Raw genomic sequence first — 19,214 nt, 5'->3', positions numbered from 1 at the left:
TAAGGTCTGTGTTTCGTGCAGGTTAGGGTGCAGGTTAGGGTGTTTAATATTTAGCCAATATTGATCAGTTACCTTGTCCTATGGATATCTACACAGTTATAAAATTGGCAAGGTGGTGTAAGCCTACACGAAACACAGACCTTATTTTAAGTGAATCTAAAAATATCGTATGGAATAAATGAATGAAGGAAGCGCTTTTCAGATTTTGCGAGAAGGTGTCATGGGAATTATGACTCGCACTTTGGTCGTCAATTCTTACCATGTCCATTATTAAAATAGGATTTCCTGCATATACATTCATCATTCATGTTATTTGAGACTAAATTGATTTTATTTATGTATTATATTAAATAGTGTTCATTGTTCATTCAGTATTGTTGCAATTGTCATTATTACAAAAATTTAATACACACATTTTTGTAATAATGACAATTGCAACTATACTGAATGAACAATGAACACATATCTATGGAAGATAGATAGATAAGATAGATAAGATAGATAAGATAGATATAAAATAATATAAAATCGGCCGATTAATTGGTATCGGCTTTTTTTGTCCTCCAATAATCGGTATCGGCGTTGAAAAATCATAATCGGTCGACCTCTAAACCCTACCCAGTACGCAACACTACAACTAAATATAGCTACACAAAATGGTGATCCTGTGGTGTTACGTAGCACAAATTGTCTAGCAATAAACTTAAAGCAAGTATGCAGGATCCCCATTTTGCGTTTCCGTTTGTCCAGTTCTCTCACCTGTCCGTTTGTCCAGTTCTCTCACCTGTCCATTTGTCCAGTTCTCTCACCTGTCCGTTTGTCCAGTTCTCTCACCTGTCCGTTTGTCCAGTTCTCTCACCTGTCCGTTTGTCCAGTTCTCTCACCTGTCCGTTTGTCCAGTTCTCTCACCTGTCCGTTTGTCCAGTTCTCTCACCTGTCCGTTTGTCCAGTTCTCTCACCTGTCCGTTTGTCCAGTTCTCTCACCTGTCCGTTTGTCCAGTTCTCTCACCTGTCTGTTTGTCCAGTTCTCTCACCTGTCTGTTTGTCCAGTTCTCTCACCTGTCTGTTTGTCCAGTTCTCTCAGCATGGTGTAAACACAGTGGTCATAGAAGTCCTGTAGACTCTCGTTGCAGCGACCAATTAAAGCTTTGACCACGCCCCTCAGCTCCTTCCCCGCAAGGCAGTATGGGTAATCTAAGACAGAGAGGAGTGAGAAGGGTTAGAATGGTACTAAATGGTTAGAAGGGGACTGTCGACCACTTAGAGGTTGAGTTGTGGTTGTTGTAAAATCAAAAGAAAATTGTATGTCACATGCCTCGTCAACAACAGGTGAAATGCTTACTTACAGGCCCTTACTTACGGCCCAGAGAGAATTACACTCCTGTAAAAACACACACAGGGGGTTACCCGGGGAAACAACACACACACACACACACACAGGGGGTTACCCGGGGAAACAACACACACACACACACAGGGGGTTACCCGGGGAAACACACACACACAGGGGGTTACCCGGGGAAACAACACACACAAGGGGTTACCGGGGTAACAACACACACAAGGGGTTACCAGGGTAACACACACAAGGGGTACCGGGGTAATAACACACACAGGGGGTACCAGTACAGAGTCAATGTACTCATTTCCAAGTTGGCGTAGCAGTCAGACGTCTTTGTCGTGTCCCTTGTATATTTTTACATATTTTTCTTCACACATCTTTTAAAAATATTTTCCTAAACCTCAACTTCTAAATCCTCTCCTGCAACCCGCCTCACCCAATGTGGTGTGGATCTGTCTTTTCTAAAGTATTTATATTTACTTCGGATCTGGAATCCCTCAACTGAAGCTAGCCAGCTAACTACCTACCAGCTATCAGTTAGCAAACCATTGCTAGCGGTCATCAGTTAACCTTTAGCTCGGAAAGCGCTCACCAGTTCGAACAACGTGACTCAAACCAGAGCATAACGGACCTATCTCTCTCCATATGCCCAGATTCCTACCGCAAACTCTGAACATTCTCATCTGGATCTTCGCAACTAGCTAACCGCAATCCCGGGTGACCACTCCTGGCTAGCGTTTCCATCCCGGAGCAAGCACCAATTAGCCTGAAGCTAGCCCGGCCAGGGCTCCTGCGCTACCACCGAAGCCCACTCCTGGGCTACAATATCCGGACCCGAATACTTATTTTCCAACATAATTTGCAAATAAATTCATGAAAAATCCTACAAATGTGATTTTCTGGATTTTTTCTCTCATTTTGTCTGTCATAGTTGAAGTGTACCTATGATGAAAATTACAGTCCTCTCATCTTTTTAAGTGGGAGAACTTGCACAATTGGTGGCTGACTAAATACTTTCTTGCCCCACTGTATATACTGTACTCTATATCATCTAGTGCATCTTTATGTAATACATGTATCACTAGCCACTTTAAACTATGCCACTTAATATAATGTTTACATACCCATCTCATATGTATATACTGTACTCGATACCATCTACTGTATCTTGCCTATGCCGCTCTGTACCATCACTCATTCATATATCTTTATGTACATATTCTTTATCCCTTTACACTTGTGTGTATAAGGTAGTAGTTTGGGAATTTTTAAGTTAAATTACTCGTTGGTTATTACTGCATTGTCGGAACTAGAAGCACAAGCATTTCGCTACACTCGCATTAACATCTGCTAACCATGTGTATGTGGCAAATACATTTGATTTGATCTATTTGGATACTCTTCCTGGGATCCAGCAAAATTGTCAGTTTATACAATTTTTACAATACATTCACAGATATCCCAACACATTGTGTGCCCTCAGGCCCCTACTCCACCTCTACTGTACTAAATCCATGTGTATGTGCGTATGTTATCGTGCGCGCGCACATCTGTGCCAAAGTTTGTGTTGCTTCACAGTCCCAGCTGTTCCAGATCTGCTTTTTTAAATCTCATTTTACTGCTTGCATCAGTTACTTGATGTGGAAGAGAGTTCCATGTAGGACTGTGCCTCCCATAGTCTGTTCTGGACTTGGGGACTGTGAAGAGACCTCTGGTGGCATGTCTAGTGGAGTATGCATGGGTGTCCAAGCTGTGTGCCAGTAGTTTAGACAGACAGCTCGGTGCATTCAACATGTCAACACTTCTCATAAATAGAAGTAGTGATGAAGTCATTCTCTCCTCCACTGAGCCAGGAGAGATTGATATGCATATTATTAATATGTGTACATCCAAGGGCCAGCCGTGCTGCCCTGTTCTGAGCCATTTGTAATTTTCTGAGCCATTTGTAACTTTTTGTGGAACCTGATCACACGACTGAACAGTAGTCCAGGTGAGACAAAACTAGGGCCTGTAGGATCTGCCTTGTTGATAGTGTTGTTAAGAAGGTAGAAACTAGGACCTGTAGGACCTGCCTTGTTGATAGTGTTGTTAAGGTAGAAACTAGTGCTTTATTAGAATGACAGACAGACTTCTCCCCATCTTAGCTACTACTGCATTAATACTTTTTGACCATGACAGTTTACAATCTAGTGTTACTCCAAGCAGTTTAGTCATCTCAACTCACTCAATTTCCACATTTATTACAAGATTTAGGTTGAGGGTTTAGTGAGTGTTTTGTTCCAAATACAATGTTTTTACTTTTAGAAATATTTAGGCCTAACCTATTTTTTTTATTTATTTCACCTTCATTTAACCAGGTAGGCTAGTTGAGAACACCTTCATTTAACCAGGTAGGCTAGCTGAGAACAAGTTCTCATTTGCAACTGCGACCTGGCCAAGATAAAGCAAAGCAGTGCGACACAGAGTTACAAAAAAAAATCTATAGACAGCCTGTGCAAATGAGCATACAGCATGTGCAAATTTTCCCTTGCCACCCACTCTGAAACTAACTGCAGCTCTTTGTTGAGTGTTGCAGTCATTTCAGTCTCTGTAGTAGCTGACGTGTACAGTGTTGAGTCATCAGCATACATGGACACTCTGGCTTTACTCAAAGCCAGTGGCATGTCGTTAGTAAAGATTGAAAAAAAGGGCCTAAACAGTTGCCCTGGGGAATTCCTGATTCTACCTGGATTATATTTGAGATGCTTCCATTGAAGAACACCCTCTGTGTTCTTTTAGACAGGTAACTCTTTATCCATAATATACCAGGGGGTGTAAAGCCATAACACATGTTATTCCAGCAGCAGACTATGATCGATAATGTCAAAAGCTACACTGAAGTCTAACAAGACAGCCCCCACAATCATTTCATCATCAATTCCTCTCAGCCAATCATCAGTCATTTGTGTAAGTGCTGTGCCTGTTGAATTGCCCTTCCCTATCAGCATGCTGAAAGTCTGTTGTCAATTTGTTTACTGTGAAATAGCATTGTATCTGGTCAAAAATCGTCTGCTTTTATCCGCAGTAATTTTTCATCCAGATTGTCAGACCCCGGTGGCTTGTCATTGTTGATAAACAACAATACTTTTTTCACCTCTTCCACACTGACTTTACGGAATTCGAAAGTACAAATCTTTGTCTTTTTATAATTTGGTCCGATATACTTGGATGTGTAGTGTCAGCGTTTGTTGTTATCCCTGTTATCCATGTTATCCCTACGTTTGCTTATCATGCCAAAGAAAGAAATCATTCAAGTAGTTCAGGTCTTTGTGATGAATGAGCCATCTGATTCAACGAATGGAGCCAAGTTGATTTTCTCCCCAAAATGTCATTTGAGCTTTTTACGATCATTCTTTAAATAATTTATTTAGTTTAGTCACATGATTTCTCAATTTGCAGTACGCTTGCCTATCAGTTATGCTGCCATAACTTTTTCCTCAGTTGTACAGCCAGGCCTATTTGCCATCTCCTTTGCCTCATCTATCAACTATTTTTCAATTCCTCATCAATCTACAGGGATTTAACAGTTTTAACAGTTTGTCAATTTCTTAATGTGTCTAGTGCAGCGTCTGGTTTCTCCTCATTACACACCACGGACTAACAGCGTCTGGTTTCTCCTCATTACACACCACAGACCAGCAGCATCTGGTTGCTCCTCATTACACACCACATACCAGCAGCATCTGGTTGCTCCTCATTACACACCACGGACCAACAGCATCTGGTTTCTCCTCATTACTCACCACGGACCAACAGATATTCTTTACATCATCAACATATGAATCACTACAAAACTTATTGTATGACCTCTTATACACTACATTCGGCCCAGCCTTTGGAACTTTGGTTTCCCTAGATATGGCTATTATATTGTGATCACTACATCCTATGGATTTGGATACTGCTTTCAAACAAATTTCTGCAGCATTAGTAAAGATGTGACCAATATATGTTGATGATTTCATTCCTGTGCTGTTTGTAACTACCCTGGTAGGTTGACTGACAACCTGAACCAGGTTGCAGGCACTAGTTAGAGTTTGAAGCTTTCTCTTGAGTGGGCAGCTTGATGAAAGCCAGTCAATCTTTAAGTCACCCAGAAAATAGACCTCTATTGATATCACATACATTATCAAGCATTCTACACATATTATCCAGATAGTGACTGTTACCACTTGGTGGTCTATAGCAGCTTCCCACCAGAATGGGCTTTAGGCGAGGCAGATGAACCTGTAGCCATATTACTTCAGTTTTTAACATGAGATCCCCTCTAATCATTATAGGAATGTGGTTCTGAATATATATATATATATTACACAGCCACACCTCCACCATTGGCATTTCTGTAAATGTTATAACCTTGTTTTGCTACCACTGTAGCAAACGTATTATCTAAGTGAGTTTCAGAGATAGAATATGAATGTCATCTGTTTCAAGCAAGTTATTGACTTCATGGACCTGGTTTCTCAGGCTACATGTTAATATGGGACATTTTTAGTACTTTTCTGGGTTTCTCAAATGTTTTTAATGCTTTACTGGGAAGCTTAGAGGCACACCGCCTCAGTGCTAACAGTGTAACTCTGGTTCATAGGCTGATGATTACTGCTTACAGTAGCTGTAGGATAAACAGATGTATTCGGTACAATTAGGGATAAATGACTTACATTGCGTTTGCCAATGCCCTTAAGAACATGTACATTTGATGCAGCATTATGACGACTCATTGTCACAATGGTAGAGATTAATATTGGGTCATTGATTAGTCTGATAAGTTGTCTCAACGCAGCCTTGAAATGCGTGGACAGAGTCCAGGAGCCAAGATGATTTGGATGGACTCCGTCATTCCTGTAGAGTATTTTCTGTTACCAGAAGGTGTCAAAGTTATCAATAAAATTGACTCCAGCAGAGCTACAATCTTTTAGCCAGATGTGTAATTCCAGCAGTCTCCTGAATCTTTCACACCCGCAGCCCAACGATGGTACTGGACCTGAAATTATTGGCAGTTTTAATGCTAAAATCAGTTCTTTGAAATCCATTTTCAGATGTTCCGAGCTAGCCCTCCTTATGTCGTTTGACCCCACATGGACTTCAACAGTGTCAGCTCCTGGCATCTGTGTTAGAACTAGAGGTCGACCGACTGATTTTTCAACGCTGATACAGATTATTGGAGGACCAAAAAAGCCTATACGGATAAATCACCCGATTTTTTACATTTATTTGTAATAATGACAATTACCACAATACTGAATGAGCACTTATTTTAACTGAATATAATACATCAATAAAATCAATAATGAAACATGTTCAATTTGGTTTAAATAATGCAAAAACAAAGTGTTGGAGAAGAAAGTAAAAGTGCAATATGTGCCATGTAAGAAAGCTAACGTTTAAGTTCCTTGCTCAGAACATGAGAACAAATGGTGGTTCCTTTTAACGAGTCTTCAATATTCCCAGGTAAGAAGTTTTAGGTTGTAGTTATTATAGGAATTATAGGACTATTTCCCTCTATACCATTTGTATTTCATTAACCTTTGACTTTGACCTTGGATGTTCTTATAGGCGCTTTAGTATTGTCAGTAACAGTATAGCTTCCGTACCTCTCCTTGCTCCTACCTGGGCTCGAACCAGGAACACAACGACAACAGCCACCCTCGAAGCAGCGTTACCCATTGAGCAGCGTCACAGAGCGAGTGACTTTTGAAACGCTATTAGCACGCACCCCGCTAACTAGCTAGCCATTTGACATCGGTTACACCAGCCTCATCTCGGGAGTTGATAGGCTTGAAGTCAAACAGCGCAATGCTTGACGCACAACCAAGAGCTGCTGGCAAAACGCACTAAAGTGCTGTTTGAATGAATGCTTACGAGCCTGCTGGTGCCTACCACCGCTCAGTCATATACATGTATGCTCAGTCAGATTATATGCAACGCAGGACACGCTAGATAAACTAGTAATATCAACCATGTGTAGTTAACTAGTGATTATGATTGTTTTTTATAAGAAGTTTAATGCAAGCTAGCAACTTACCTTGGCTTCTTACTGCATTTGCGTAACAGGCAGTCTCCTCGTGGAGTGCAACGAGGCAGGTGGTTATAGCCTGTAAGGTTGCAAGATTGGTTCCCCGAACTGACAATGTGAAAATCTGTCGTTCTGCCCCTGAACAAGGCAGTTAACCCCACTGTTCCTAGGCTGTCATTGAAAATAAGAATCTGTTCTTAACTGACTTGCCTAGTTAAATAAAGATTAAATAAAGATTAAATAAAGGTGTAAAAAAATTGGCCAAATCGGTGTCCAAAAATACCGACTTCCGATTGTTATGAAAACTTGAAAATCGGCCCTAATTAAATCGGCCATTCCGATTAATCGGTCAACCTCTAGTTAGAACAGTCGGAAGCAGCCTTGTTATGTCCTGTACTTGAGCTCCTGTGTAGCACAGCGTTTTTGCCTTGGGGACCGAGATCTTTCTCACCATAGAGCTGCCTATGATGACAGCTGGTGATGTTGAAAGGGCTGGTCTCTCAGGAAGCTTCACGGTCTGATGAGGCTGGGAGCTCTGAGGATCTGAACCCGAGGTAGAAGCCACAAGAGAGGGAGACAGAATCGAGGACGAAGACGCAGGTACCTCTGGATCCAGGGCGGCAAAGCTGTTTCTGTTCTGTGTCAGTTCCGGGCTCAACATCACCATGGAGACACCCGTTGTCAGAGAACACCTTCTTCGACTTCCACGGCCAATGACGTACATCCATGGCTGGTTGGTTAGGCCGAGATCAGCTTTGTTCTCCCGGGAAGGGGGAGACCCCTTCAGGGATGGAACCCAGCCCAGCCAATTTGGTCGCATATGCACAAGATATTTTGCTGTGCGACCATACATTTTATTTTGGGAGAACTGTGCGACAAGGAAAAACAATCTCCCAGATTGTAGTAATGATAAGACTTCGCTGTACCGTTGTCTCAGAGAAACACGGCAGTGCAGATTCTTTAGCATCATGGGTTGGACCATTAACACAGCTTCTAGCCAAATCGGGTCTAAAGACCCAAGTGTACTTCCGGCGCCGACAAAGATGGCCACCTCGCTTCGCGTTCCTAGGAAACTATGCAGTTATTTCTTACATTGGTACCCCAGGTAATCTTAGGTTTCATTACATACAGTCGGGAAGAACTACTGAATATAAGAGCAGCGTCAACTCACCATCAATACGACCAAGAATATGACTTTCCTGAAGTGGATCCTGTGTTCTTTCTTTCACCCAGGACAACGGAATGGATCCCAGCCGGCGACCCAAAACAACGACTTCGTAAAAGAGGGAAACGAAGCGGTCTTCTGGTCAGACTCCGGAGACGGGCACATCGAGCACCACTCCCTAGCATACTTCACACCAATGTCCAGTCTCTTGACAACAAGGTTGATGAAATCCGAGCAAGGGTAGCATTCCAGAGGGACATCAGAGACTAACGTTCTTTGCTTCATGGAAACATGGCTCACTCGAGAGACGCTATCGGAGTCGGTGCAGCCAGCTGGTTTCTCCACGCATCGCGCCGACAGAAACAATCATCTTTCTAGAAAGAAGAGGGGCGGGGGCGTATGCTTTATTGTTAACGAGAAGTGGTGTGGTCACAACAACATACAGGAACTCAAGTCCTTCTGTTCACCTGATTTAGAATTCCTCACAATTCAATGTCGACCGCATTATCTACCAAGGGAATTCTCTTCGATTATAATCACAGCCGTATATATTCCCCCCCAAGCAGACACATCGATGGCTCTGAACGAACTTTATTTGACTCTTTGCAAACTGGAATCCACATATCCTGAGGCTGCATTCATTGTAGCTGGGGATTTTAACAAGGTTAATCTGAAAACAAGACTCCCTAAATTGCATCAGCATATCGATTTTGCAACCAGGGCTGGTAAAACCTTGGATCATTGCTATTCTAACTTCCGCGAAGCATTTAAGGCCCTCCCACGCCCTCCTTTCGGAAAAGATGACCACGACTCCATTTTGTTGCTCCCTGCCTACAGACAGAAGCTAAAACAAGAAGCTCCCGCGCTCAGGTCTGTTCAACGCTGGTCCGACCAATCTGATTCCACGCTCCAAGACTGCTTCCATCACGTGGACTGGGATATGTTTCGTATTGCGTCAAACAACAACATTGACGAATACGCTGATTCGGTGAGCGAGTTCATTAGAACGTGCCTTGAATATGTCGTTCCCATAGCAACGATTAAAACATTGCCAAACCAGAAACCGTGGATTGATGGCAGCATTCGTGTGAAACTGAAAGCGCGAACCACTGCTTTTAATCAGGGCAAGGTGACCGGAAACATGACCGATTACAAACAGTGTAGCTATTCCCTCCGCAAGGCAATCAAACAAGCTAAGCGTCAGTATAGAGACAAAGTAGAATCGCAATTCAACGACTCAGACACAAGAGGTATGTGGCAGGGTCTACAGTCAATCACGGATTACAAAAAGAAAACCAGCCCAGTCACGGACCAAGATGTCTTGCTCCCAGGCAGACTAAATAACTTTTTTGCCCGCTTTGAGGACAATACAGTGCCACTGACACGGCCCGCTAACAAAACATGCGGACTCTCCTTCACTGCAGCCGAGGTGAGGAAAACATTTAAACGTGTTAACCCTCGCAAGGCTGCAGGCCCAGACGGCATCCCCAGCCACGCCCTCAGAGCATGCGCAGACCATCTGGCTGGTGTGTTTACAGACATATTCAATCAATCCTTATCCCAGTCTGCTGTTCCCACATGCTTCAACAGGGCCACCATTGTTCCTGTTCCCAAGAAAGCTAAGGTAACTGAGCTAAACGACTACCGCCCCCGTAGCACTCTTCCGTCATTTCCGTCATCATGAAGTGCTTTGAGAGACTAGTCAAGGACCATATCACCTCCACCCTACCTGACACGCTAGACCCACTCCAATTTGCTTACCGCCCAAATAGGTCCACAGACGATGCAATCTCAACCACACTGCCCTAACCCATCTGGACAAGAGGAATACCTAAGTGAGAATGCTGTTCATCGACTACAGCTCAGCATTTAACACCATAGTACCCTTCAAACTCGTCATCAAGCTCGAGACCCTGGGTCTCGACCCCGCCCTGTGCAACTGGGTACTGGACTTCCTGACGGGCCGCCCCCAGGTGGTGAGGATAGGTAACAACATCTCCACTCCGCTGATCCTCAACACTGGGGCCCTACAAGGGTGCGTTCTGAGCCCTCTCCTGTACTCCCCGTTCACCCACGCCTCCAACTCAATCATCAAGTTTGCGGACGACACAACAGTGGTAGGCTTGATTGCCAACAACGACGAGACGGCCTACGTCAACAAAACTAAGGAGATGATTGTGGACTTCAAGAAACAGCAGAGGGAACACGATCCCCGATCCACATCGATGGGACAGTAGTGGAGAGGGTAGTAAGTTTTAAGTTCCTCGGCGTACACATCACAGACAAACTGAATTGGTCCACCCACAGACAGCATCGTGAAGAAGGCGCAGCAGCGCCTCTTCAACCTCAGTGCCCTCCAGGACACCTACACCACCCGATGTCACAGGAAGGCCATAAAGATCATCAAGGACAGCAACCACCCGAGCCACTGCCTGTTCACCACGCTTTCATCCAGAAGGCGAGGTCAGTACAGGTGCATCAAAGCTGGGACCGAGAGACTGAAAAACAGCTTCTATCTCAAGGCCATCAGACTGTTAAACAGCCACCACTAACATTGAGTGGCTGCTACCTACACACTGACTCAACTCCAGCCACTTTAATAATGGGAATTGATGGGAAATGATGTAAATATATCACTAGCCACTTTAAAACAATGCTACCTTATATAATGTTACTTACCCTACATTATTCATCTCATATGCATACGTATATACTGTACTCTATATCATCGACTGTATTCTTATGTAATACATGTATCACTAGCCACTTTAACTATGCCACTTTGTTTACATACTCATCTCATATGTATATACTGCACTCAATACCATCTACTGTATCTTGCCTATGCCACTCTGTACCATCAGTCATTCATATATCTGTATGTACATATTCTTTATCCCTTTACACTTGTGTCTATAAGGTAGTAGTTTTGGAATTGTTAGCTAGATTACTCGTTGGTTATTACTGCATTGTCGGAACTAGAAGCAAAAGCATTTCGCTACACTCGCATTAACATCTGCTAACCATGTGTATGTGACAAATAAAATTTGATTTGATTTGATTACCAGAGCAGCATTTTTAATCTTCCTACAGCGAATCACCGGCAGCGTATTTTACATTCAGAAACCATGTCATGGGCCAGTCTAAACTACTCATGCATCGACAATTTGTTTACACTTTGTTCCTATATGTTACCTATTTGGCTAGCTAGCTAACAACATGGTAACTTCACCAGTATATCCAACCATTAGGGATAACTTTTCAGGAGATCAATGAATGACAGTGTACAATTTTCAATGAAATGCAAGATAAGTCTCTAAAAACATTTTAGTGGTTATGAAATGCATCTCAATAGTAAAATAGTGCTTTTACACAATGTAGAAACCGACTATTCCACAAATGACACATTTTAATGAGAGGTATTCATAACGTTTTAGCTTTTTATAATAAACAAATGTATTTGTGTTACATATTAGTGTCTAGGGCACAACATATGCTTCACAAGAGCTCTGGAGTGGCGCAGTGGTCTGAGACACTGATTCCTAGAGGCGTCACTACAGACCCTGGTTCCATTCCAGGCGGTATCACAACCGGCCGTGATTGGGAGTCCCATAGGGAGGCACACAATTGGCCCAGCGTAGTCCGGGTTAGGCCATCATTGTAAATAAGAATTTATCCTTAAGAATTTAACTGACTTGCCTAGTTAAATAAAAGGTTAAAAAAATAATAATAATAATAATAAATATTCTGGTGCTCTTAGATTTCATGTGGTGCTCCTAACAGACCACTAGTGTTCCAATTAATTTCTTCAAATTTAGAGCCCTGGTTTTGGTTGTGGTTATGTTACTGACCGTGTGTGTAGCTGCTGAGGGTGGGTTCAGTCTCTGGAGCAGCCAGGGCGTGGTTGAGGTATCCTGCCAGGTCTTTGACCCAGACTGACGGGTTGTCAGGGAACAGAGTCTGGCTCCGGTCCAACTGCTGCTTCAGCTCCCCCACGTCCATCTGGAACAGACCAGGAAGTACCATACATAACACAACCACAACCCAACCCACGTCCATCTGGAACAGAACAGGAATTACCATACATAACACAACCACAACCCAACCCACGTCCATCTGGAACAGAACAGGAAGTACCATAGATAATACAACCTAACCCACATCCATCTGGAACAGAACAGGAAGTACCATACATAATACAACCTAACCCACGTTCATCTGGAACAGAACAGGAAGTACCATAGATAATACAACCTAACCCACGCCCATCTGGAACAGAACAGGAAGTACCATAGATAATACTACCTAACCCACATCCATCTGGAACAGAACAGGAAGTACCATAGATAATACAACCTAACCCACATCCATCTGGAACAGAACAGGAAGTACCATAGATAATACAACCTAACCCACATCCATCTGGAACAGAACAGGAAGTACCATAGATAATACTACCTAACCCACATCCATCTGGAACAGAACAGGAAGTACCATAGATAATACAACCTAACCCACATCCATCTGGAACAGAACAGGAAGTACCATAGATAATACAACCTAACCCACGTTCATCTGGAACAGAACAGGAAGTACCATAGATAATACAACCTAACCCACGTTTATCTGGAACAGAACAGGAAGTACCATAGATAATACTACCTAACCCACATCCATCTGGAACAGAACAGGAAGTACCATAGATAATACAACCTAACCCACGCCCATCTGGAACAGAACAGGAAGTACCATAGATAATACAACCTAACCCACATCCATCTGGAACAGGAAGTACCATAGATAATACAACCTAACCCACGCCCATCTGGAACAGAACAGGAAGTACCATAGATAATACAACCTAACCCACATCCATCTGGAACAGAACAGGAAGTACCATAGATAATACAACCTAACCCACATCCATCTGGAACAGAACAGGAAGTACCATAGATAATACAACCTAACCCACATCCATCTGGAACAGAACAGGAAGTACCATAGATAATACAACCTAACCCACATCCATCTGGAACAGGAAGTACCATAGATAATACAACCTAACCCACATCCATCTGGAACAGAACAGGAAGTACCATAGATAATACAACCTAACCCACGCCCATCTGGAACAGAACAGGAAGTACCATAGATAATACAACCTAACCCACATCCATCTGGAACAGAACAGGAAGTACCATAGATAATACAACCTAACCCACATCCATCTGGAACAGAACAGGAAGTACCATAGATAATACAACCTAACCCACATCCATCTGGAACAGAACAGGAAGTACCATAGATAATACAACCTAACCCACATCCATCTGGAACAGAACAGGAAGTACCATAGATAATACAACCTAACCCACATCCATCTGGAACAGAACAGGAAGTACCATAGATAATACAACCTAACCCACGCCCATCTGGAACAGTTAAGAAAGACGCAGTCAATTGAATGAGGTCTAACGTTCTCTGAAGCTACATTTCGTAATGTACAGTCTACCAAAATAGTAAGGCTAGCAGCTACCACAATAACCATGTAAAATATGCTGTTATATCTAGCATGTTGAAGGATTCAAGTGAGACACTTTCTGAAGTGTGGGAGGGGCCATACTGACACGGTGAGGAGGGAGAGGGGTGGTGCTCTAGAAGGCGGGGGAGGGGCCATACTGACACGGTGAGGAGGGAGAGGGGTGGTGCTCTAGAAGGCGGGGGAGGGGCCATACTGACACGGTGAGGAGGGTGAGGGGTGGTGCTCTAGAAGGCAGGGGAGGGGCCATACTGACACGGTAAGGAGGGAGAGGGGTGGTGCTCTAGAAGGCAGGGGAGGGGCCATACTGACACGGTGAGGAGGGTGAGGGGTGGTGCTCTAGAAGGCGGGGGAGGGGCCATACTGACACGGTGAGGAGGGAGAGGGGTGGTGCTCTAGAAGGCAGGGGAGGGGCCATACTGACACGGTGAGGAGGGTGAGGGGTGGTGCTCTAGAAGGCGGGGGAGGGGCCATACTGACACGGTGAGGAGGGTGAGGGGTGGTGCTCTAGAAGGCGGGGGAGGGGCCATACTGACACGGTGAGGAGGGTGAGGGGTGGTGCTCTAGAAGGCAGGGGAGGGGCCATACTGACACGGTAAGGAGGGAGAGGGGTGGTGCTCTAGAAGGCAGGGGAGGGGCCATACTGACACGGTGAGGAGGGAGAGGGGTGGTGCTTTAGAAGGCGGGGGAGGGGCCATACTGACACGGTGATGAGGGAGAGGGGTGGTGCTCTAGAAGGCGTGGGAGGGGCCATACTGACACGGTGAGGAGGGAGAGGGGTGGTGCTCTAGAAGGCGGGGGAGGGGCCATACTGACACGGTGAGGAGGGAGAGGGGTGGTGCTCTAGAAGGCGGGGGAGGGGCCATACTGACACGGTGAGGAGGGTGAGGGGTGGTGCTCTAGAAGGCAGGGGAGGGGCCATACTGACACGGTAAGGAGGGAGAGGGGTGGTGCTCTAGAAGGCAGGGGAGGGGCCATACTGACACGGTGAGGAGGGTGAGGGGTGGTGCTCTAGAAGGCAGGGGAGGGGCCATACTGACACGGTAAGGAGGGAGAGGGGTGGTGCTCTAGAAGGCAGGGGAGGGGCCATACTGACACGGTGAGGAGGGAGAGGGGTGGTGCTCTAGAAGGCGGGGGAGGGGCCATACTGACACGGTGAGGAGGGAGAGGGGTGGTGCTCTAGAAGGCGGGGGAGGGGCCATACTGACACGGTGAGGAGGGAGAGGGGTGGTGCTCTAGAAGGCGGGGGAGGGGCCATACTGACACGGTGAGGAGGGAGAGGGGTGGTGCTCTAGAAGGCGGGGGAGGGGCCATACTGACACGGTGAGGAGGGAGAGGGGTGGTGCTCTAGAAGGCGGGGGAGGGGCCATACTGACACGATGAGGAGGGAGAGGGGTGGTGCTCTAGAAGGCGGGGGAGGGGCCATACTGACACGGTGAGGAGGGAGAGGGGTGGTGCTCTAGAAGGCGGGGGAGGGGCCATACTGACACGGTAAGGAGGGAGAGGGGTGGTGCACTAGAAGGCGGGGGAGGGGCCATACTGACACAATGAGGAGGGAGAGGGGTGGTGCTCTAGAAGGCGGGGGAGGGGCCATACTGACACGATGAGGAGGGAGAGGGGTGGTGCTCTAGAAGGCGGGGGAGGGGCCATACTGACACGGTAAGGAGGGAGAGGGGTGGTGCACTAGAAGGCGGGGGAGGGGCCATACTGACACGGTGAGGAGGGAGAGGGGTGGTGCTCTAGAAGGCGGGGGAGGGGCCATACTGACACGGTGAGGAGGGAGAGGGGTGGTGCTCTAGAAGGCGGGGGAGGGGCCATACTGACACGGTGAGGAGGGAGAGGGGTGGTGCTCTAGAAGGCGGGGGAGGGGCCATACTGACACGGTGAGGAGGGAGAGGGGTGGTGCTCTAGAAGGCGGGGGAGGGGCCATACTGACACGGTGAGGAGGGAGACACGAGAGACCGCAACCAACCAAGTTCTCTAGCGCTATAGTAGACTAATAGGTTACTTATCATATATGATTATGTAGTACCTATGTTGAATGCATTAACCTGGGAGAAACAAGTTAAGCTAGCCAACGTTAGATAGCTAGGCTAATTGAGGCTGCATGTGCTTTCTCATCCTACACTTAACAATTCCAACAACTCCATTCAGAATATCACGTTGCAGCCGACCTGTTGGCTCTTGGTCGTTGTGGCCTATCCTTCTCCTTTTAATTCCATCTTCCATTGATCAGATATCTCCTAACTTTCGCCACACATGGAGGGAGGCTTCATGACTGTAGCCTATTGCCACTTGACTTCTGACTGGCCAACAACAAGATACAAGCTCCGCTCTGGTGAAAAGCAAGAGCAGCAGCATAAATACAAATCTCTCCCTCTGTCTACTGCAGCAGTCAGTCGGGTTCGGATCTTTACGGGCCCTTCAGACAAGTCAGTTAAAATGACACAGAACCAAGACCCGTGAAAATCATATCAGATCCAACCCAGAACATTATTTAGAATTCTGGATACAGGTGGATCCAGACCCCCCCGGGTCACCAGGACTCAGATACAGGTGGATCCATGAAGACCTCTAATATCAATACATTTGTATAAATGACCAAAGTTACGATAGGATTGCCATATCGCTTCTGTTAATTATCCTGAAGATTCCAGTAACTTTGGTAAATTACCAGTAGCAACCCTAAACCTGAGACTGAGTCCTGGACTGGAGCACTATGACACTAAAACAGTATGGAAACAAGCTTATGATGTTGTGCAAAACAGTGAGATTATTTCATGCGACTTTTGCCCCTAGATTAATCTAATACAGTCACTCCTCCGTGTGTGTGTGTGTGTGTACCTTGTGTTGTGGACATGTGTGTAAGTTGCTGGTGTGTACGTGTGTGTGTGTGTTGTGGACATGTGTGTAAGTTGCTGGTGTGTACGTGTGTGTGGCTCACAGCTTTGAATGCATCCTCCAGGTTCTTGTGTGTGTTGTGTGTCTGTGTAGAGGCAGGGGGAAGCTTGGCCTTCTGTTTGCCCGCTGAAGGCTTCTTGTTGCTGGGCTCGGCTGGAGGAACCTGCTCCTTGTTTTGCTTCTTCCCCATCTTCTCAAAAGCCTCGAACAATGTCCCCGATGTCACCAGGGGAGCTGCAACAACAGGTCAGAGAGGAGAGAGAGAGACAGATGGAGAGGAGAGAGAGAGAGACAGATGGAGAGGAGAGAGAGAGAGAGAGACAGATGGAGAGGAGAGAGAGAGAGACAGACAGATGGAGAGGAGAGAGAGAGAGACAGATGGAGATGGAATCAGTCATAGAGCCCATTGCCCTTTATGGTTGTGAGGTCTGGGGTCCGCTCACCAACCAAGACTTCACAAAATGGGACAAACACCAAATTGAGACTCTGCACGCAGAATTCTGCAAAAATATCCTCCGTGTACAACGTAGAACACCAAATAATGCATGCAGAGCAGAATTAGGCCGATACCCACTAATTATCAAAATCCAGAAAAGAGCCGTCAAATTCTACAACCACCTAAAAGGAAGTGATTCACAAACCTTCCATAACAAAGCCATCACCTACAGAGAGATGAACCTGGAGAAGAGTCCCCTAAGCAAGCTGGTCCTGGGGCTCTGTTCACAAACACAAACACACCCTACAGAGCCCCAGGACAACAGCACAATTAGACCCAACCAAATCATGAGAAAACAAAAAGATAATTACTTGACACATTGGAAAGAATTAACAAAAAAACAGAGCAAACTAGAATGCTATTTGGCCCTAAACAGAGAGTACACAGCGGCAGAATACCTGACCACTGTGACTGACCCAAAATTAAGGAAAGCTTTGACTATGTACAGACTCAGTGAGCATAGCCTTGCTATTGAGAAAGGCCGCCGTAGGCAGACATGGCTCTCAAGAGAAGACAGGCTATGTGCTCACTGCCCACAAAATGAGGTGGAAACTGAGCTGCACTTCCTAACCTCCTGCCCAATGTATGACCATATTAGAGATACATATTTCCCTCAGATTACACAGATCCACAAAGAATTCGAAAACAAATCCAAATTTGAAAAACTCCCATATCTACTGGGTGAAATTCCACAGTGTGCCATCACAGCAGCAAGATTTGTGACCTGTTGCCACGAGAAAAGGGCAACCAGTGAAGAACACACACCATTGTAAATACAACCCATATTTATGCGTATTTATTTTATCTTGTGTCCTTTAACCATTTGTACATTGTTAAAACACTGTATATATATATATAATATGACATTTGTAATGTCTTTACTGTTTTGAAACCTCTGTATGTGTAATGTCTACTGTTAATTTTTGTTGTTTTTCACTTTATATATTCACTTTGTATGTTGTCTACCTCACTTGCTTTGGCAATGTTAACACATGTTTCCCATGCCAATAAAGCCCTTGAATTGAATTGAATTGAATTGGAGAGGAGAGAGAGACAGATGGAGAGGAGAGAGAGAGAGACAGATGGAGAGGAGAGAGAGAGAGACAGATGGAGAGGAGAGAGAGAGAGACAGATGGAGAGGAGAGAGAGAGAGACAGATGGAGAGGAGAGAGACAGATGGAGAGGAGAGAGACAGATGGAGAGGAGAGAGACAGATGGAGAGGAGAGAGACAGATGGAGAGGAGAGAGACAGATGGAGAGGAGAGAGACAGATGGAGAGGAGAGAGACAGATGGAGAGGAGAGAGACAGATGGAGAGGAGAGAGAGAGAGACAGATGGAGAGGAGAGAGAGAGAGACAGATGGAGAGGAGAGAGAGAGATGGAGAGGAGAGAGACAGATGGAGAGGAGAGAGACAGATGGAGAGGAGAGAGACAGATGGAGAGGAGAGAGACAGATGGAGAGGAGAGAGACAGATGGAGAGGAGAGAGACAGATGGAGAGGAGAGAGAGAGACAGATGGAGAGGAGAGAGAGAGACAGATGGAGAGGAGAGAGAGAGACAGATGGAGAGGAGAGAGACAGATGGAGAGGAGAGAGAGATGGAGAGGAGAGAGAGAGAGAGATGGAGAGAGAGAGAGAGATGGAGAGGAGAGAGAGAGAGACAGATGGAGAGGAGAGAGAGAGACACAGATGGAGAGGAGAGAGAGAGAGACAGATG

General features: G+C 45.4%; 1 protein-coding gene across 14 annotated transcripts in view; it reads right to left on the bottom strand.

Moving 5' to 3' along the window:
• Positions 1-19,214, bottom strand: part of tmem214 (transmembrane protein 214) — a 69,703-nt gene that overhangs the window by 37,246 nt on the left and 13,243 nt on the right. For all 14 annotated transcript variants that reach the window (XR_016495523.1, XR_016495522.1, XR_016495519.1 and 11 more), the window contains exons 2-4: positions 17,046-17,236; positions 12,414-12,564; positions 1,060-1,194 (exon numbers count right to left, since the gene is read on the bottom strand). Coding sequence is in view for 1 of the 14 variants with exons in the window: in XM_090233361.1 (XP_090089487.1) it covers positions 1,060-1,194; positions 12,414-12,564; positions 17,046-17,236 (477 nt within the window). In the remaining 13 variants the exon portion in view is untranslated. The remainder of the gene's footprint in view (positions 1-1,059; positions 1,195-12,413; positions 12,565-17,045; positions 17,237-19,214) is intronic.

This window comes from Oncorhynchus mykiss, chromosome 4 (genome assembly GCF_057628025.1).
Source record: "Oncorhynchus mykiss isolate SJ-2025 chromosome 4, ASM5762802v1, whole genome shotgun sequence".
Lineage (NCBI taxonomy): Eukaryota > Metazoa > Chordata > Actinopteri > Salmoniformes > Salmonidae > Oncorhynchus > Oncorhynchus mykiss.
Note: the sequence above shows the minus strand (reverse complement) of the source record. Positions and strands in the feature narration are given on the sequence as shown.